The sequence below is a fragment of the Micropterus dolomieu genome, linkage group LG21 (assembly GCF_021292245.1).
Source record: "Micropterus dolomieu isolate WLL.071019.BEF.003 ecotype Adirondacks linkage group LG21, ASM2129224v1, whole genome shotgun sequence".
Lineage (NCBI taxonomy): Eukaryota > Metazoa > Chordata > Actinopteri > Centrarchiformes > Centrarchidae > Micropterus > Micropterus dolomieu.
This window is the reverse complement of record NC_060170.1, coordinates 33278305-33299429: the sequence shown is the minus strand read 5'-3', so window position 1 is coordinate 33299429 and position 21125 is coordinate 33278305. Positions and strand designations below refer to the sequence as shown.

General features: G+C 45.3%; 1 protein-coding gene across 3 annotated transcripts in view; it reads right to left on the bottom strand.

Moving 5' to 3' along the window:
- kat6a (K(lysine) acetyltransferase 6A) overlaps nt 1–21125 on the bottom strand; it is a 32818-nt gene that overhangs the window by 11235 nt on the left and 458 nt on the right. For 2 of the 3 annotated variants that reach the window (XM_046034283.1, XM_046034281.1), the window contains exons 2-10: nt 18326–19827; nt 8569–8677; nt 6661–6776; nt 6008–6089; nt 5638–5752; nt 5082–5398; nt 2918–3030; nt 1708–1823; nt 111–252 (exon numbers count right to left, since the gene is read on the bottom strand). In XM_046034283.1, coding sequence (XP_045890239.1) covers nt 111–252; nt 1708–1823; nt 2918–3030; nt 5082–5398; nt 5638–5752; nt 6008–6089; nt 6661–6776; nt 8569–8677; nt 18326–19075 — 1860 coding nt within the window. In that variant the 5' untranslated portion in view covers nt 19076–19827. Of the gene's footprint in view, nt 1–110; nt 253–1707; nt 1824–2917; nt 3031–5081; nt 5399–5637; nt 5753–6007; nt 6090–6660; nt 6777–8568; nt 8678–18325; nt 19828–20849; nt 21006–21125 lie in introns of those variants that run through there. The other variant, XM_046034282.1, reaches the window with a different exon arrangement.

The window sequence follows — 21125 nt, the reverse complement described above, 5'->3', positions numbered from 1 at the left end:
CGCCGTCTCGCTGTTACAGCGTCAGCCACCATCAGTAACTCCCGTTAGTCCCTTTTTCCATTCATTAACTATCATCATCATTCAGTCCCTCTTTCTGAACAGTTCCTCACCTCAAATACAGACACATCGTCCTTCCTGTAGATCTCGTTAGCAGGGGGGTGGAACCAGTTGCACTTCTTCATGTGCTGGTAGAGGATGCTGCGACTCTTCATGTAGCGCAGGCAGAACTCACACAAGTAGAGCTTGGGTAGTCTGGAAAGAGATCAGGAAGACGAGTACAATGAAAGGAGGAAAATGGGAGGAATGGTTATGAAATGTCAGAGCTACAGCTAAAATGAATAGTCCATTAGCTGATTAGTTGATCGACAGTACTTTTATCTGGAAACTATTTGGATGATTAATTCTTTGGCATTTAATCGATTCTCTGGTTCCAGCCTCTCAGATGTGGATATTTGCTGGTTTTCTTAGTCTTCTAGGGCTGAACCTGAATGGTCAAAGATTCGATGCTTCGATGGGCGGAGCCTGATTTGACTGTCAATCTCACAGATGAAGCTTCGAAGCGGCGTTATGAAACAAGGATCATACCATTTTGGCGATACGGGGGTGGCTCAATGTCTGATTTTACACAGAACTACCAGGTTTCTTCCAGTAAGTTAATATACTGCCTATTGAAATATAAATAAACATAATGATGTGAATAAAAATATGAAAGGAATGTTTTAAAGTGTTTGAATAAATATAAAATTGTAACCCTAACCCTTAAGGAAGAGGGGTCATTGCGGAGCCCCAGCTTCACCGGTGTTGTGCCGAGCTGTCCGCACCTCGCGGGACGTTCGGATCATTTATCACCATTGATTAACCACACAAAGAATATTATATAGTTAGTTTTAAACAGTTACTTGAAATAGACCCACGTGGATGCAGCTGTCAGCTGCACGGCATGCACGCAAAACTCGCCACAAGACCAGTTTATGGCAGGCGAGCAGAGAGAAAAGGGTCAATAATAAACCTCAGATTAGCTGGAAACGCACAGTGTAAGTCACAGCGACTAACGAATAAAGACTGCAGCTCGCAGCTTCTCAAGATTAAAGCGGAGCTACTGTGTGTAACCCTCCCGCCGTGCACAATCGCCACACAAACACACATATGATTCAACTATCAGTTGACTATAATCCTTAGTCGGGGACAGCCCTTTAGTCTTCTTCGATACTTAACTGAATATCAGGTCAGACAAAATAAGCAATATAAATTTGGGAAACTTTTTTCTTTTGTGATATTTTACACGATTACTTGAGAAAATAACTGTTAACTGCAGCCTCTTTTCACAGCTTTTGTTTTGAAAGAAAGCCATACGTGGAACCAATGGGATCATTTTATGGGTTAATACAGATGTTTTTGCTCTGAAGGGGTCAGTAAGATTTTATTCTGCGTTACTAGTCTTTCGCTTAAACAACTTTTTAAATACTAAGAATAGTATGGCAGATTTTATTTAACAGCTACATACATGAATGAGGAATGAATACACCCTCAGGAAATCAGAATCAAATTAACTCCCTGGCTCTGGCTGGTTACCTGCCAAAGTAGGTGGTTCTGTAAACAACCTTATAATTGAGCTCCATTATGCTGGTGGTAATTTCTATGCCTAAGAGCAGGCCTGTGGGCTGACTTCATTATGCTGTTGTGCTTCATTATGGTGCGTTAGCTTACCTGCTGTACTCCTGGGGGTAGGGAGACGAGTACCACGTCTGGATTTCAAACTTGCCGAACTCGATGACTGACGGACAGCGCATCTGAGGGTCTGGAGGACCCGTCACCCCGACTTTCTGTTTGGGTGTGCAACAAAGATGAAGGAAGGAAAGGCAGGGAGAGAGGTGGAAGGTCAAGTCTGGGTTTACCACTGGGAGTGATCAGCAGATTAAGCAGACAGATTACACACCGGGGACTTCTGGCCCAGGATATAGGTGTCCATAACGCACAAAAATTATTATTATTACTATAGCTAGCTGCTAGCATGCCGATGGAGCTTTAAGCGGAGCTGGTAAATTGCACTGCCTCTGAATTTTACAAGCCCAGTTTGGACATCCCTGCCTGCCATTTATGATGATCATGTACTCAGCCTGGATGATCACACTGGCGCTTTTCACACATCGTTAACGCTTACTACTGTGCCTTCATCAAACACTGGTGTGAATATTCCAGTCGGGATCAGGGAAGGTGTTTTTTATGACTCCTGAGATGCTGGCCAAACACCCACTTCTCTGGCCAATCTGCTGCTGCGCTGCGTGAAAAGTGCGGCCAATTTACATTTTCCTCTCTATTACATTACAAGCTGCCCTGCTCGGTGTTCACTCCATCAAACATACCATGTTCTTTGACACCAACGTGGCATCATCCATCACAAACAGGATGTAAAATTCGAGTACATTTTCAGCAACAACACTTTAATTACCTTCTAGTGAAGCTATATGCATCTACCGGTCATTTAAAACCAAGCCTTAAATCCTCACTGAATCCTCCACTCCTCATCCTATTTCACCCCACGGGCCCTGCACCTATAGTAATGGATGACTTCAATATTCATGCTACAATCTGGCAGCTGTTCTACGGCTCTCATTTCTTTCATTGCTCAAATACAACGGTCTCTCACAGCTCGTTGACTTCTCCACCTACATCCTACATCCCACATCTGAGCCAGTGACTTCATCTTTTACAACCTGAGAGTTGTTGACTCTGCTCTTTCTGACCACATTCTCTTTACCGCTGATATCTAGCTCCTCTGCTGCACATCGTGTGTTTACACAATATCATGTCTGATGACTTCCAGCCTGGTCATCTTGTCTCACTCTAACATTTGACCCCTCCCTTTCCGTTGTCACATTTCTGTTCATTAAGCACATTTAACAGTTTTTCTGTGTACCTGTAGTGCCAGCTCCTGGATGTGTCTGAACAATTCAATGTCCTTTTCCGTCAGGTTCTCGTGGCCAGGAAGTTTCTCATCTTCGTCACGCCAGTCGCTGCCTTCCTGATTGTCTGGGGGTTGAAACACAGTTGACATTAATGGAAATCTAGAGAGAAGCTTACTCGACAGAGTGCCAAGATGTCTGCTGATTGATTGCGGACAACGGTGTGCCTGCAAATAAACCCTGATAATCAAACAATGTCTTCTTCCTAAAGTAGGAGGGATTTTGCTAAGTTACCACAGGGGGTGAAAGACCAACATGTATGTGGAGAGTTTCCCGTGTCATGAATGCCACCTTGCTCCGTCAGCACACTTCCTGTACAGTAGTTCACTCAAAGTTAGCCTCAAAACACAAAGGACATGAAGTCCTCGGAGAATATGTCCCACTTCATTTGAGCTTCCATGTGAAACAATGAATGTGAACCGCGTGTGCATATTTGTGTGCAACCACATGCGAGTTTTCCCCGATGCATCAAGGATGTCTATACTGAGGTCATATCACCACAGATGCAAAATAGGGGTGGGAATCGCAGGCTCACTATAACGATAACATCACAACACAACAATTCTCTGATAATCGATATATCGCTATCCTAAAATGATACATCACGATTTCTGTCGAACTATGAATATAAAACGCCAAGAAAAAGTTTACTCTATTTATTTCCTGCAAATCCAAACTGTTAGGAAACAGCACAATTCTGCAGCACACATTTTTCTGTCTGTAAATTAAAACTACAGAACTACAGAGTAACTATGAAAAATTATTATAAATATTTACTGAATTTTTTTCTGAAAATAAAAATTGTTGTGTACCAGCTAAGTCTAATATGTACATCACGTTATACTGACACATTGTGCTGCCCTTTCTCCGCCTAGTGGTAGCTGTATTTTTAGGCCACTGGGAATTTTGAGTTTGAGTTTTGACCCTTGAGGGTTGCTGTAGCTGGTCAGTGTGCAGTGCAGAAGCAGCAGAGTAGCTCAGGAAACATATGAACGAAGTATTATACCAAGTATGTCACTGCAGATGTTCAGCATGTGAAGCAAAATGCGTAGTTTGTGTTAAAATATTTTCTCGTTCGCAATGCTAATGTCCGTTAGCATGGCAATGGACATTTCCATTATATGTTAGCATTGAGCTAACTGTCAAAGCGCTATTTTTCTTTTTTATTTCATGTGTCAATATGATGGGCTGGAATATCGACACAGTATCATGGAAAGATGATATATAACTGTATAAATTTTTTGGCGCACCTCTAATGCACATATATTTTCAAAGACTGTGGTTGCTGTGGCTCTTTATGGATATGTAGGGTAAACTGGTTTGCACCTGGCAAACTGGATTTGTCACAAAACTGAATAACCTGTACGAACCAGCTTATCCATTGTAACGATAGTGAAACTTTAAGTGAATGCTCCTGATGCGTCTGTCACATTTATTCTCTTCTACTGTGCTGCACTTGAGACTCTGCGCGTGTGTTTTTTTTGGCGTTGGAAAGTTCAGTGGAAATAGAACTGCAGGTGGCCACTTCATATTACAAAGCAATTTCTTTCGATGCATAAGCAACACATTTCTCAGGCAGAAAATGACATAAATTCTACACCAGTTTTACCCCTGCTCTACAATTTACAAATAAGAAAGCATGAGAGCTGAATCATTTTTTAAAAAACAGGACAAAGAACACAGTCCTCGCATCACAGTAACACCTGCTTGTTAGCAAAGCTGACAAGCCTTAACAGAGTCTGATAAATGTATCGGGAGATGACGCATGAAGATGCAGTATGTTTTTTTTAATGTTGCTGATGGATCACTAAAGTGCAGCTATTGCCAAGTTGTGCTGTGGAATAGTTTGAGATGTTAAAATTCATGTTTTCACAGTCACTTCATTAATATTTCTTTTTTTGCTATATGCCTCTTTTCACTGAACACAACCCAGCACATTCAAAATCACTTTATGTGCATCACTCCTCACTGATTTCCAAAGTTTTCTGATATCCGCGTCAAATACATGAACTTTATAAACTGTTTACAGTTGGAACAGTTTACAATAACTGTTTATCTGCAGCCTACAGTGGCAGTGAAGTGCTGTGTATATAAGCAGAAAAAAAAGCTAATCCTTACCCCCCCTATCATCGCCGTCTCCTTTGCGACTGGATTTCTTTCGGATGCGGCACTGCTGTGAGTAATCCACCACTTCCTGCCGCGCCTTGCGGCCCTCAGGCGACGGCGTGAAGAACTTCGTGAGGGCGTCGATGAGGCCCTTGGTCTTGTTGTTGAAGCGCAGGCTGCTCTGCGACAGGTCGTCGTCGTCGTGCAGCGAAAAAAGCAGTCGGTCGTCACCAGGGTAACCCTCGCAGGAGGAGCTGGAGGATGAGTGGGCCGAGGCCGAGCGCTTCCGCCGACCACGCCCGCCCAGCTTCTTGAAGGGCCGCCCCGGCCTGCGGAGAAAGAGAGGAGTCTGGTTCAGACTGTGTCAGGAGGTAATACAGCTACACTATGTTTTTATCTATCTATCTATAGACACTGATAAATAGGATAGAGATGAGAAATAGTTCTGGAGAGCAGCACTGTAGCTCGTCTGCACTCGGGTGCAGCAGATACATGGCATCTCGCTCTCCACTGGGCTGAGGACGAGGCAGGACGAAGACGACGGCATTAGCTGAAGGCGTTTCTTTACCTGTTCTTAGGCCGTCCCAGCGGTGCGTTGTAGCGCCGTTTGATTTGTGCTGCCTTTTCATGTAAGAGCTTCTTTCCCTTTTTCCTGGGTTGGCAGATTTGACAAATCCACATGCCTGGGAGAGAAAGAGCAATTGCACAGGCTCACATACTCTGAGGCGGATTAGACAAGACAGACTGCAGTGCAGATACCAATATGCTCTTCTGCGTTAAGAGCTGTCGGCAACAACTCGAGAAACCCTTTAGTGGGACTATAATGGTGATATAGACTAGTAACGTATGAGCTTTGTGTACTCTGTCAAAGGTCGAACAGGTACAAGTTGAATTCACGAGGGGCTGTAAAGAGGCAATGAAGAGGTAGCGGATGATACCTTTTGGCATCCGTGTGAGGGGAGGATCACAGCACTCCATGTGGAAGCCCCGGTCACAGGAGTCGCAGAACAACATGTTGTCCTGTGCAAAGAAGACCCACACAAGTACCGATGATTATGAAAGGCTTTAGACGCGTTTCAGACAAACTCAAAAGTGAGGCATTATATATGATAAACATACATGAAAGCAAGAACAATATATTGGGCAAATACGAGCCAGTCAGTCCATATCCAATTAGATGCGTATGATGCACTTTGTTTGATGATAAAATGTTTTGGGCGTTTGATCAAAGCTCCTGAGCTCATTCTCTTTGATGAGATTTCCATGCACAATGATGCATTAAAATGAATTACTATGAGTTTGCCATCCAAAACAGGTAAACCATACTTTGAAATTATCCACCACTGATTGGTTTAAGCAACTTCTTATTTCCATTTTATTCTTGCATCTCGTCTCAACGTTAAACCTCCCTACAAACATTTGAATAACAAGTAAGAGAAAAGAGCGAAATAGTGCAGAGGCTGACTAAAATAGCTCAATCGCAGGAGCACAGATGTGTCTATCAGCATCTCTTTTTGACACTTAAGCAGACAAGAGGGTGTTCACAAACACCGTCAGGCTGCCAGTCCGCCATATTCGCTCATCCACTCACCGCATTCTTTCCTTGATCCTGACAGCTGCTGCAAGTCTTGCATTCGATGCACTGCCACCACAGAGCCTTGACTCGCGCCGTGAGCTCTGGGGAGAACTTGAGACAGGACGGGTGGCCTGCAGGTAGAAAGACACGCATTCAAAAACAAGTGCGTCAACGTCACAGACTTTTTTTTTTTTTTGTCGCTGCTGACTGACAGCCCTGACCCACTTGCATCACTGTAGGAGGAAGAACAAATTCCTTTTGGAATTGAAAGCCCTCACTGAATCAAACCTGGCTGCATAAAGAGTGTTCAAACATAAATGACAATCTGTCAGAGCTGTGCTTTTGCTCTGTTTGAAGAGCAGCAAACAAGACGACCTTGTCTGGGAGTGAACCCCACTGAGGAAAGAGGAGGAACACAGTCTCTCCTCTGCTTTCACGCCGCAGCGTCAGGCCTTAGCGAGAATACAACTCCTGGTAACAAAAACAATATTATATACTATTTGTTCTGAAAACATAGACCAGTGTCAGTGTCTCTGTATTCAATTATTATCTTCCTTTCATCTTACTCAAGTTTAAACAAGGGCTCCTGATTAGGGATGCACCGAAATGAAAATTCTTGGCCAAAGCTAATGAAAAACATTTCCCAATTCCGAACAACATTTATTTTGACTTATTTTTTACCATTGCATAAATTAAATAGTAAAAATTTTCTTTTTACTCAGTGTTTCCCTCAGGATTTGGAGAGACTATGGTGGGGGGGTCTGAGGTCCGAGAGGGTCCGGCAAAGTAAATTAGATGAGTCTGTTTACTTTTAATGGACACATGTAATATGTTTTATACTTTCTGTGAATATAATCCAATTAATCTTATTTCCATCCTGTATAGACGCCTTATTTTGAAAACCGGACGTTGTCACATGTGTTTCCTCCTCGCGCTAAATTCATCAAGTCTTATAAATAATGTTGTATGTGGTTCTCGTATTGTGTAACATGAAGACTTCACAGCCTCTCTTCAGGTGGGACTCTCATCCTGCAACACTTGTCTTTGTAAAGAGAGAAACTGACAGGATAAAGTCGCTAACCTGCCTGGCAGCTCGCTCTGGTCTGTTTCAGTTACCATAAAGGCTGGAATACGTGTGCACTCCAAATTTAGGAGAAACACTCAGAAACACTTAAAGCGGGTCAGACCGTTTGTTGCCTTTTCTAAAATGTCATCCACAGATTGAGTGGATGTGCTAGGAGACAATTCAGCACACCAGTGTCTGCAAACGGCGATTTTTGCGTCTTTCTCGGACACTTTAAAATGCTTCCACACTGCCGACATGTCAACGTAACTGTTCTGTAAAATTTATTGGGTCTTTTGACTTTTTAGGCTTTTTCGGCCGATTAATTTTGGTGGCCGAACATTCGGTGTATCCCTACTACTGAGGGGGGGTAAGAGACAAAAGAAAAATAACCACTACAACAAAACCACTGCAAAGTATTAATTCTAGGAGGAACTAGAAAAAAGAAAATCTGCGTGTGCTCACAGCAGTGGAATTAGTAGTTTGAGTGTGAGCCGTAAATGAAGTCAAAGTTAAGAGTAAGTGCCATTATCTGTTGAACTCACAGTTAATAACAAATGAAAGCAGTTCAACTGTCATTTTGAAGAGTAAGAGATGAAGGCAGGTTTAATTAAAGTTGACATGTGACCACTGACAGCAGTTGAAGAGTAAGTAATCAAAATCTAGATTTAGTTCTAGTTCAGTTTGAGAGACATTTGAAGTGTGTTCAGCTTCCTTAAATGTTTTTTTTTTTTACAGCTTCAGGATGTGTGTTTAGCATTACATGATGACACTACATGATAACTGCATTTCATTTAAACCAATCACATCAATACTCTTGCTCTGTGGTCGCGTCTACCGAGTCACAGAGCAACACTTACCACTGTTGCCACAGTCTGCGCAGGAGATGAGCTCCTCCGGCCTCTTATCGCGATTCTGCTCCTTGGTCCCCAGGCAGAAGCTGCAGATAGGGATGGGCTCCGCCACCGGCTGGCAGAGGGACAGCACGGGGGGGGGGGACACAGGAGAGACGGTTGAGACTGTCAGTCAACTTAACAGCTTAATTGTACAAATGAAAACAACAAAGTGGCCGTGTGTGACCTGCCACGGGGGATGACTGCTGCTGTTTCTATTAACAAGCCAGGAGCAGACAATGACACTGTAAAGCATGTGTGAACAGAGAGTTTAGGATAATGAAGAGCACGAGAGCCACACTGAGTCTGTATAATATATGTGACATCGTGTGTCAGTGTCTCTGCTGATTCCTGTGTGGTTTGATCAAAGAGCTGTAACTCAGCCCCTCTGATTGTACCGGCTGAGGAGTTTAATGCCAGTGCACAGTGCCCCACTTTGAAACATGCCATCAGACATCCAGTTCTGGGGCTGCATAAATCTTTTAGTGTGTCCCCGAAAACACAAATCCCTGTGAGCAGGTGTGTACGCAGACCCAAAACATCCTATTTGATGTGCACTCAAGCAGCTACCTAAGCCAGGTCCAGGAAAACAAAAGGCAGGCTCACACTTTACATGTTGTTAGATATCAAATGGGAATTGTGTGTCCAATAAAGCTGTGAAATCACATCCCTGAAGCGCTGCAGGTGCATTTCACACAGGCACAAACAGGAGCAGGGGGGGCAGGAGGGAGGTGACTCTCCTTGAAAGTTTCTGGAGCCTAGAAGCCCTGAGGGGAAGGGGTTGGCTTACTGCTACCTCACAGTACACAACTAGTCAGTTTCAGCAACACATTCTGTTTGTGCTGAGCAGAACCCAACACATATAAGTATGTCAAATTTGTTTTACGGTCACAATTTAACCATAAAATGATTTATACTTTGGCTGTGATGTTTACAACTCACACAAATGTACTTAATTTTGGTAGCATTGAATGCCAGGACAGCTTGGATTGTGTTTTTAAATGATATATTAGTGATTTTAAGTGCCTGTAAAACTCATCGAGCAAAACCAAATCTCTTTAAATTGATGCAAGCAAAGATTTTACAACGCAAAAAAAAAAAAAAAAAGAAAAAACAAACAAATAAAACAGCTAAGATAACCAGGTGCTTATGTTCTCCCTGGTGCAGCCGGCTGTTTTCAGACATCACATACTGGGTTGAATGAAGATCATGTGTAATCGAGGTGTGCATCTGGAAGGTTCAACCAATACAGGGCTCAAGGCCTGACCAAAACCAAAGCCTGAGAACAACGTCCTGGAGCTGACGAGCCAGAATCAAGACTTCAACCCATCTCAGGACTTCAGTATTTCTCCCAGTCCTCCTAAAACTTGAGCACTTTCACAGCTCTCTCAGCTTAAAACTGACTTCAAGGGGATAAAAACTAAAAGCAGTCTTTGCGTTTTATATTTATGCTTACTTTGGATTTGTTTTTCCACTCTGACTTACTGTTTTTCTGTTCATTAGAATCAGGGACACTTATTTATCCCACTAATTATCCACACAACACAATAAATCAGAAAAAAGGCCTGAGGCAGATCAAGCCAAATCTTTTAATACTTTGAAACAATATATAGTTAAAAACGCCTCATAAAGAAGCATCTTCATTGTAAAATTCAATTAATCCAACTCATGTATGAGGCTGTAGTTTGTGGAAGCCTAAACACTGGTCAGTAACACAAGCGATCCATTGTCCTACAACACTCAGCTGGCAGCACTGCTTTTAAGGGGATGTTAGCCTGAAACAGAAACAGCAAAGCACTAATATAAAAATAAGTTTATTTTTAAGAGCTGAACATGTCCTCAGACTAAAAGGTTGGGTATCGTTTCGATTTTATTGATTCCGATTCTACTTTTCGAAACTTCCGATCCCTTCACCACAGATCTCGTCAGCGCTCGGTGACCTTCATCCTCTTCCTCCCTGCTCATCTTCCCCTTCATGGCTAAAGTGAAAGGAGTCTCTGTACCAGAGGGGCGTCTCTGGGGATTTGTAGACTTCCTTCGTTTCCCTTCAGTATGAAAGGTGAACGTCAGCTCACTTGTGTTTTGTACCCGAGACGTTGCTACTGTTAGAGTTAGCTGTATCTGGGGAGAGCGCAGCATATTGAACACGGCGCGTTCCCTCAGATTCACGGCGTGAAAGTAAATGCTTCGTCATGTCGGAGCTGCTGCTTCCTCCCTCGCACCAAACCTCCTTAAAGGTTTTGCTGTGTCGTTCTCTTTTTTTTTAGTGGAGCAAAGCCAAACTCTGGAGCGTTTGCTGCCGTCCGCCATGATCCAGGAATAGAAACAGAAGGACTTGCACGCTTTGTTGACGTACTGCGTAACAAATGATGTGAGGTTATGTCGTGGTAGCAGGTCCTGGAAGATAAAAGACACTTTTTGTGGACTGTAAAATCCTCACTGCAGTTCAATCAGGAGCATCGCTGAAATATGCAAAAAGTTAGGAACTGATAAGCAGAATCCAAACGCACGTGTCTTAACAAATCCACGGTTCTTAGAAATTCTGTCAAGGTTCCAACATGGAACCGGTTCTCGATACCCAACCCTACTGGCACTTACATAATAACTCCCATCACTACTCGCTGTGAATTTACCGGGTAGACGCAAGAGTTTATTCTCGGGCAAACACGTGGTGGCTGCGATACTAATCTGTTGTTGGAAAATCATGAAAAAAACTTTGTATGGAGGTAAACGCCTAAGGTCACAACATGCACTTCAACCCACAGAGGACAATCCGATCATTTATTTAAAAAGGGTAAAAACAACAACATGGCATTCACTGCAGATGGTGTTAACAGTGTAAACATGCACATAGCTGCAGAGAGCTGGGTAGGCAGCAGGTCCTGGCAGGGAGGAGACAGGGACAAGAGCTTGATTTATTGGGTTCATTTCCTTCCGACTCCCCCACTACCCCCTCTATCCTCCCACCTCACCGCACAGGGACAGAAAGAGAAAGAGAAACAAAAGGTATGGAGTGAGGCAGTGAGGGAAGAAAGAGGTAAACAGAGAGAGGAGGGTGGTGAAGAATGAGCAGTGAAGAGAGAGGCAGAGACATGCAGGGTACAAAGAGGAAGATAAATGTATTAACCTGGCTCCATTTTACATCCTCACAAGTAAAATTATATGAAATGATAATTATGTATTGGATTATACTGTAAGCTTCCAAAACAAATCATTACTAAACTCTGCATGATCTGAATGCATGAGGAAAATAACTACATCGGGTCTGCAAAATAAAACACAGCAAAGTCAGTGAAGAGAAAAACGGAAGTCAGCAGCACGAAGAAGAAGAAGAAAAAAAAAAAAAACAGAGCGAGGACAGAAATAAGAATCCAGAGGGCAAGAGAGCGGAGGTAATGGAAAGTGTAAAGAAAGAGAGAAAATCTGCAGCAGCCTGCGTGCGACCAACACCTCAATCATTCCTGACGCTTAACCCTTTCCCCGCTGGAGGAGGTCAACTGCTCCTACTCGCCCTGTGAGCGCTCGGGCAAACACGAGCCAACACACACCTTGTATAAAGACGCGTGTTACAGTGAGGCTTCAGTTGCTGGCTGCCACTGTAAATTAATCCCCAACAGATACTAAAAAATGAAAAGCTAATCCTCCCTCCACGACAGGGATATTGGAACAGAGAAACACAATCCTCAAATTCCTCCTGAGAGCTGCTTTTTCCCCCCCCCTCCCTGCTTCAGCCTTTTCTACCTCAGCTGGCTGCCAGCACCGCTCTTACGCCACAGCGTTGCTCTAGAAATTTCTCACATCGACAAGGCTGTTTGATTTAAGTGTCATGGTCGACATTTGACTTTAGATGTGTGTGTCTATTTTTAGCCTGTGTGTTCATGCTTCGGCATGTGCTCTTCTTAGTCCCCTTCCCTCCAACGTTAAGGAGGATTCGGGAACAAAACGTTTGTCCTGAGCCAAAAAAAGACACGCCTTGTTAGCAACTAGCTGCATCAACTGGGAAGACTCGAAATGCCATGTAAACATGTCCTGCTAGTTACAGGCTCTTCTGCAAATACACTCCCACATTCAAAAAGGTAACGGACAGGTAAAGGCAGCCTGGTGTGAGCCAGCTGACACACCCACCCCATGTCAAACACACTCCATATTCTGTACCCGTGTGCTTAAGTGTTAGCCTACTTCTTCAATTCCTCTTCAAATGGTCGGATTCAATACTCGAGGTGACATGTAGCACTGTCTGAGGCCTTGTACGGGGAGATAATAGGTTATGGAAACTTGTTTGGCGGCCCTCCTTTAAAACCATTCTTCTGTTATCCAAAGACAGAGGACAGGGGAGTGAGACAGGAAGGAGAGAACAATGGAAGAAGGGCGAAAGGAGAAGGAGATATGGAGGAGGAAGAGGAGGGGAGGAAGGATAAAAGGCAGCTGGAGAGAAAAAGGGAAAAGCAGTGCTGTTGTCCTTGTCTCGTCTCAAGTCAAGGATCTCATTAACATGGGAACACAATCTCAGGACCCCCCCCCCCCCCCCCCCCCCCCCCCCCCCCCCCCCCCCCCCCCCCCCCCCCCCTCCTTATAGCCGCCCCCACCTCCAACACAAACTCATTGATCACTGTTACAGGACAACACACAAACACACCAGGGTTGGGGGTATATCAAGGTATTACGGTACACCAGGGTTATTTACAAATCCTGAAGACTCCTCTTTCTATTAAACTGAGATTCTGTGTTTTGTAACTTGCCACCATCAGTCGCACAGGTGTGAAGTCATGAGAGACGCACCTTGATTAGGGTTGGGCAATAAACCAATAATGATAATTATCGCAATATAATTTTCTTAAATAACAATATAACAAATGTTCAATAAATGTTTGATTTAATTCATTTGAATCACAAACAAACAGGGACATACTTTTTCTATTAAGATATTTATTTTGTTGAGGAAAAAAAAGATTTTATCATCTCAGTTTTTAATGTTCTACCTCAGATTAAACCAGAATTAACCATCTGGTTTCTTCAACTTTCACTCAGGTGCAAAAATCAGCCTTTAAACTTGAAAGTAGTAATGATTTGACGTTTACTTTGTTGAATGATTTTTATCATGACAACATTTTTGGCCATATCGCCCAGCCCTAACCTTGATATGTCCTTATTTTTGCAAAAGAGCACACACACACACACACACACACACGAATGGACGTTCGTCATTGGAAAACGTGGGAAATTACTTTAAATTAACCGGTCTGCATTTCCATGTGACATCTACAACAGCCGGAGGAAGACCTTGTGTTGTGGCCGGCGTGCCCCCCTTCCCCTCCCCTCCCCGAAGCATCACCCTCCATTAAAATCGAGGTTAGCCAGGGAGCACGAAGCTAAATCGCTGCATCAAACGGAGCGAGGCTGGCTGCGCTCCAGCCGTCACTTCCACAGCTGCTCAACACATTGGCTCTATTTGTGGGGTGGTGAGGTTAGCCATACGCAAGGGCTCACACTTTCCCCAGTGCCAAATGCCATTCACATCACAGTCTCTGCTGAGCTGAAGGTAAACGCTCCCTCTGGGCTCTGACACTAGTCCTAATGCTGTTTCTATAGACTGGTGGCTAGCAGCGTCCGTTCCAGGTTGTTCTTCTGCAGCCTGTAGGGTCGAACTGGAACACCTTCACCGAGAAGACAAATGATGGCCGATGCTAAGGCAACACACACACGTGAAACACTGGCACTGTATAAACACTACAGGACAGTGTTTTTAAATCTTAATTATTTTCAAAAGACATAGTCCTGCTGACACTGTGGTCTGTGGATTATCTCGAGTAACTCTGGGACACCGTTTCTGCAACACTCGACTCGACTTTTCAAATGTAATTTTTCACTACTTTGAGCACCACAAATGAAATTCTGTTCCCCCACGATTGTACTTGAGGTGGCAGCTGAACCCTGCGAGGCAATAGTCACACACAACAAAAATGGCAAGACCCCACTAGAAGGTAAGGAAAGAAAATATGTTTATTATGACTTGTGTGAACTGACTCTTTTAATGTCTACTTAATGCAGCAGTCTTTCCACTTCTCTGCTGAATGTCAAACAAGAACTGGGTGTGTGGTAGCAGCGAGGTTGCCAACAGAGAGCGGAACAAACCTTTTTAAACTACAGGCACCAATAACGGATCGACTGAGGCCAGGCTTCGGGCAAAATGGAAACAACAGATGCCTGCCAAGGAAATGGAGGCAGAAATACAGAATCTCTGGACCAGTCCGAAATCTGAAATTCAAGAAACGTTTGACAATATAGTCATGGGAGACCCTTTCATGGCACCCAACTTCCCCAGCATCCCTGTGGTGTAGCGGTACACCTGAGAATGTTTCTATGCATCCAGCGAACGTGATGTAGCAGCAGCGGGGGGGGGGGGATGGGAAGGGAAGTAAGAAAGATGAAGAAGCAGGTTGCATATAATCGATGTCTGACGGTCGTTTGTATTCGTGGTCCTTCGAGCGATGATACACGATGTCTTCACCTTGAGAAATCACAAGCAGAGTGTGTGTGGTGTTAGAGACAGACGGGCGGGGGGTCGATCCAATACCGGCAAAGTGGAAGGAATTACGGTGGATAAATATATCCATTATGGTTCATAATAAGAGTTGCCTAATGTAGCAGCTCTGCAACCACGACCAGCAAAGGAGCCATTAGCTGCAGTACGCTCGCCTGTTACGGGGTCAGTTTTTGGAGGGAAATCACCACAACCACAGCACCGTGCACGAGCAGAAGTGTGACTGTGTGTGTGTGTGTGTTGTTCACGGGTCACTTTTTTTCACACGTCCTCACTGTGACACTGCACATCGACGTCAAGAACTCTGCTTCACCCCGCTCCAGCTGTTGAGGAGAGGGCAATCGCGGGGCAGGGAGATTGCTCTTGCCTATTATGACGGGATGAACATCTCACATAAACACACACACACACACACACACACACACAAAGGCTCAGCGTCAAGCTCATCCCACCTAATAGCCGGAGCCTCATACTGCTAACGGGCGCTCAGGGAGGCAATGAGGTTTGCCATCTATATATCCATGACCCCTGGTTGACTTCACTCCCCCATTCACCTCCCCCTTCATGACCTGGCAATGGCACCCTATTAGGGTGAGACGGGGGAGACAGAAATAGGGTATGGGATCCCGTTTGAATGGAGCACTCCGACACAAACACCAGCATGTTGAGTACACAAATCTCCCCACAAATGGGGTCAAAGCCAGTGCTTAGCCATTTGTTTTGATTTCTCTCCCACCCCCAAACCACCTTCACCACCCCCCTCCCTTTCCTTGGGAAATCATAACTGTTAGCAATCATGCAGGGCAATATGGCAATGATGCGTCAGTGGAAGAGTGAGCACACAACACCCCTCTTTGTCGTGCACAGTTACTATCTCTTTGACACATATACGCCACTCGGTACTGGACAACATATCCATCAAGATGTCGTTCGCAAAACACACGTGATTAAGCAGCAATAAGGTAGCATCCTCTGGAGAGACGTATGAAGTCTACATCACAAGAAGAGGCATAGGAGAAGAGTAAACAGGTTTGGGTGAATGCCAGACACAAATGTCAAATTCCTCATTTCTGCTGCAGCTTCTCCTTGCACGAGACGCACAAGCACAAATAACAAAACCTCCCTCTTCATGTCCACACGTTTAAGCAGATAATCTTTCACCGAACATTTAGAAAAATTCCTTGTTCTTAAATTCACTTTCTGCCAATGTTCAGTTTCAATTTACAGAGTTTTTGGAGCTTACTGGTACAATATGGAGTCACATAAAAAAAGTAATTCACCTATGTAGAAACACTGGAGGTATAAAATACTTTGCTTGTTTTTTTTTTATTTGGTTCTGTGAGGCAGAGTAGCAGGCCGATCTGCAGCTGAGTCAGAGAGGAGGACGTTGATCTCTGTTTGTCTTAAGACGTAGGCCATCTGCAGCCAAGCAGGTCACTGTGTTAGGCAGACTCCATGTGACTCCAGCCAGCTCTCTAGGCTAATCCAACTCTGCATGTGTGTGTGTGTGTGTGTGTGTATGTGTGTGTATGGGCGTTACACACACCCACAAGGGGCCAGATAAAGCCAGGAGCCAGTCAAAACAGTGTTTAGGGCCGCTTTAGCGTCCTCAAGATCTACGAACTGTCTGATAACCTGGGTGACATATGACCCAACAATGGGCCACAACACTGGCGGGCGGCAGCGCGCAGCTCGAGTCGGGTTATTTATATATTGGTTGTTAGATTGTATATTTGCATGTCTGTAGGCATCTTAAGCAGAGCATTTATGAGAACTTATGTGTTCTTGTGTCAGTGTGTGTTTAGGTCTGTGTGTTTCACTCTTTGCATTGGGTTGTTTGGTTTCATGTGCTTGTTTTTGTTTGCGTACATGTCCCTGGCCCTTGGAAGTTGAGATCGGCAGCCGGCTGCTCTCTCTGATCAGGTTACAGAAGTGGGTGTGTTCCCTCTCTCCTCTGTCGCCTGCATGTCTGCCTCTCCCTCATTCTGTCTCTCTCGCTTTCTTCTCCCTCTATGTCTCTCTCTCTCTCTCCTTCTGGTTACAGAGGCCTGTATCTTGCATCATACAAGCCTCCTCTTCCTCTGGCACCACTACAGACCACCACCTCTCTCTCTCACTCTTCTGTGTTCCTCCCCTTCCCTCTCTTCCTCCCATCTCCTGATGGCTCCTGACAGGGAGCAGCCCTGCAGCTGGTCCACACTCCCTGCAGGAGGCTGGAAGCTATATGACTCGCTCCCCTGACCTCTTCCTGCACCTCCTCTGCTGAAAACCTGCCGACCAGCCAGACACCGACCCACCCAGCTTCGCTCTAGTATTGTTTGCTTGGACCACAGCACACACACAGCTGAGAATCTGTCACTCATCCACCCACCCAGCAAAGTGATGTAACGCTGACCTACTGGGTTTATTGAAGTCTTCCTAACATGTATTCTGACCTGATCCCCCTGGTCTCCCCAACACACATTGATAACATCATAAACCCAAAGATGCACACTGTAGTTTGTGGAGAAATGCTCAGTCTTACAAATCTTACAAATGTTGCTCAGTCCTTCTCAGCCACTTATAATAAATAATTGCAATGTGCTATCTGGTGTAAACCACTACTCCACATGGATGAAAACTCACAACTAACATTCACACAGACCTTACTGTGCTGTATGCAGTAAATTACAGCCTTGAAGGCCATGACCAATTTGAACAAACAGACAATATCTTGGGTATTGCCAGTTGATCTGAATAATTCTGGGTGTGCAGCAGCTATTGTGCAAGGGGAATGAATGAAGTGTGTGAAAAGCTAAAAGACCGAGACAGGGTGTTTGTTTCCTGTTACTTTCACAGATCGCACTCACACTTTGTTTTGTTGCTCCAAAAAGTTAACTGAAGCGCACATCAGATTTCTTCTCACAATTGCCTCAACTACAGCTGTTGTTTCAACCGGATATTAGTGATCTTATCAGACATATGTGATGCTGACAAACCAAAGTGCTTCACACCCATTTAGCTTTTTACGTATGTGATGTATTTACAATACAACTTTAAGCATCAACAGTGATCAGCAACATCCAAATGACCATAATAAATGTGACCAGGTGTCTCTTCAGATGTATTTCATCAGTGAGCGTGAGGTGAAGCCACACAGTGTCACATGTTTGTTTGTGGAAGATGTAGATGCAGAGACGATACCTTGTCTTTCTCATGAGGCAGCAACCGGACAGGTGGCAGTGATTCTAGAGACACCGTCCCGGTCCCGTCATCCAGGGAGCTGCTGCGGCTGACGAGCTGGAACAGAGGGCCCTGCTTGATCACGCGCCCATGGGCCACGGCTCTCTTTAGGGCCACCCTCAGTTGCTGGTGGAAGAGGCCAGGCCCCATGGAGCCGCTGCCTGACAGGTAGGCTGCCACATCAGCCTGGCACTTGAGAAAGCGTTCAATGTTCTTTAAGCCAGAGCCACCAGGCTCATGGAGCCCCTCCAATGCCCGCTTGATCAACTTGTTCCAGTCGAGTCCCGGTTTCTTCGTCGAATGGGAGTGGGAGCTACCACCGCCACTGCTGCTGCTGCCGACGCCTCCGCCGCTGCCGCCGCCACCGCCACCGCCACCGCCTCCACCACCTCCTCCTCCTCCGCCTCCTCCACTTCCTCCTCCGCCGCCTCCTCCTCCAGAGCTGCCACTCCCTTTGGGCTTGGGCAGAGCCAGACGCCCAGGGTTGTCAGGGTCCTTGTAGGAGTTGAGGCCTTTGTTGGTGACCTTAAGGATGGTACCATCCTTGACGCTAAGCTCTAACTGCTCCAGAACCGTTTTGCGGTCCAGGCCATGGGACATGGAAACAGCATTGCAGATGCGTTCCTCTGATGGTCGCTGCTTTTGCTTCTTCACCTTCTTGATGGCCTCTAGGATCCATTGGGTGTACATTGGGTTGGCCAGTTTCACCATGGCTGCGGTCTGAGTGTGTGTGGGGGCCCTGAGGCCTCACCACAATGACCACACGCAATAAATAGGGACTGTACTCCAAGGAAACACCTGGCCTGCGCCGTAGCGCCGCCGCCTCTTCCTCTTTGCCCTCTGCCTGCTTACTAACCCTTGTCCTGCGGTCGCACAGAGAGTCCCTCAGAAGCTGAGTATGAGCAGCACGGTAATGAGCAGCTGACCATAGCATAAACCCCCCGAGCCAATCCTCTACCTGATAAAATGCAGTCTACCCACCACCCACTCCTAGCCAGGTGAAGGTCCCTGGCGAGAAGCAGGGCGAGCGGCTGAAGTAGCAGTAGCAGGTAAACTCCCACAGCACACAAGGTAGGGTAGAGTAGATCTTGACAAAAATAAGTTTTTTCCACTTTGCCTGTCAAAAAATATCTATACACAGACAATAAAACCTGATCAGTCAGTTTCCTGTCACCAGCAAACTAGCTATGTCTCAAAGTAAGTTGTGAAAGATGATCACGGCCTCCAAGACTTGAAATTAGTGTTCCAATGATAAAATGGTGAGGGCAATACAGTAGATATGTCTTCTGTGGACAAGATCCAGACTTCTCTTCTGCATCCACGCTTCCTCCTTCTCTCTCGCTGTCTTTTACTCTTCCAGCAGTCGGTGCTTCTCAGCTCTGGGACGGAACAGATATCTCACCCCAGGGAGCAGCCAGGGCTGATCACCTTCATGCCTACTGCACTACGGTAGCTGAGGAACCCTGCGCGCGCACACACACACACACACAAAAAAGAAAACAGAGAGAGAGAGAAAGGAGTTAGTGAAACCTTGCAGAGAAAGGCGAAAACACAAAAGCAGAAGTTTTCAGGGTCGAATTTGCACCATACAGTGCACTCACACAGATATAAACAAAACCATGCATGCCCTTAGAGGGTACAATAATATTTGGTCATGCAGCACAAACAAATCTGGAAATTAGAAAGTGGAACAATCAGTGATATGTTTAACCTCCTAACAGCCTTTTAGTATTACTTTGTAAACAACCTTGCTGTTCTGTGTTGCATGGAGATCACTTTAAAAACCAGTGCAGCACATGGATTGTCTAAGAACAGGTGTAACATCATCATATCTCTCATAACCACTAGAACATGGCACAGATGTATCAAAAAACGATGGAGGTATATAAAAAAAGGTAAACACCATCAATATTAACTGCACTAGCAAGTTGACCGTTTGGCTAGTTGGGTTGCTAACGTAAACATGATGCAGTCAAAACACAGACCGTTAGCAAACATTAGCTGAGAGGCTAGCTAAAACCCAAAGCTTTAACTCAATTAACGCAACTGTTTCCTGCGGTGCTGTTTACACCCGCTGGTTGGATATAACGCGGCCGAGTATCTGACAACAAACATTTCCCGCTAATAACAGCTGTTGTTTAGCAAGCTAACGTTAGAAGCTAACCCGCGAGCTAACGTTACGATTGTGTTACTAACGTTACTCGCTAACCCGAAAACGTAAACAGAAAGGAAACGAGAGGTTAGCAAGCGGCTCCAGCTAAAAAAGAAAATACAAACATTTCCCCCCTCCCTCCCTCCCTCCAGGCCGACATTTCACACAACTCAAACCATCACAGCAAACACAGCAAAACAATCGCATTTTGAATGTCATTCAGATTTTAACGGGAGAGCGCGGCCTTGTTTTAAAAAAAAAAAAAAAAAAAAAAGGCACAATGCAACTTGCAGACGGCCATCTCTGCTAGATACCACAGCTCTGCAGTATTACATGTTCCGCGGCCTCCTGCTCAGGCTTCGGTGTGTGCGAGGAGCCTCTGCCCGCTGGACGCGTCCCTACAAGCGGTCTCCACCTCGCTGACTTCCTCCCTCCACCAACCGCCCTCCCACGTAACGTTAACGCAGCCTGCGGTGCGGCGAAGACAAGGCCGCTGGAGCGGAGTTACTAGGCCTCGGCTCCCCCCTCCTCCTCCTCCCCAGTGCCCCCCACCCACCTCCGCGATCATCATCCCTCCGTACCCCGCTCTTCCCTCTACCTCTCGCGGTC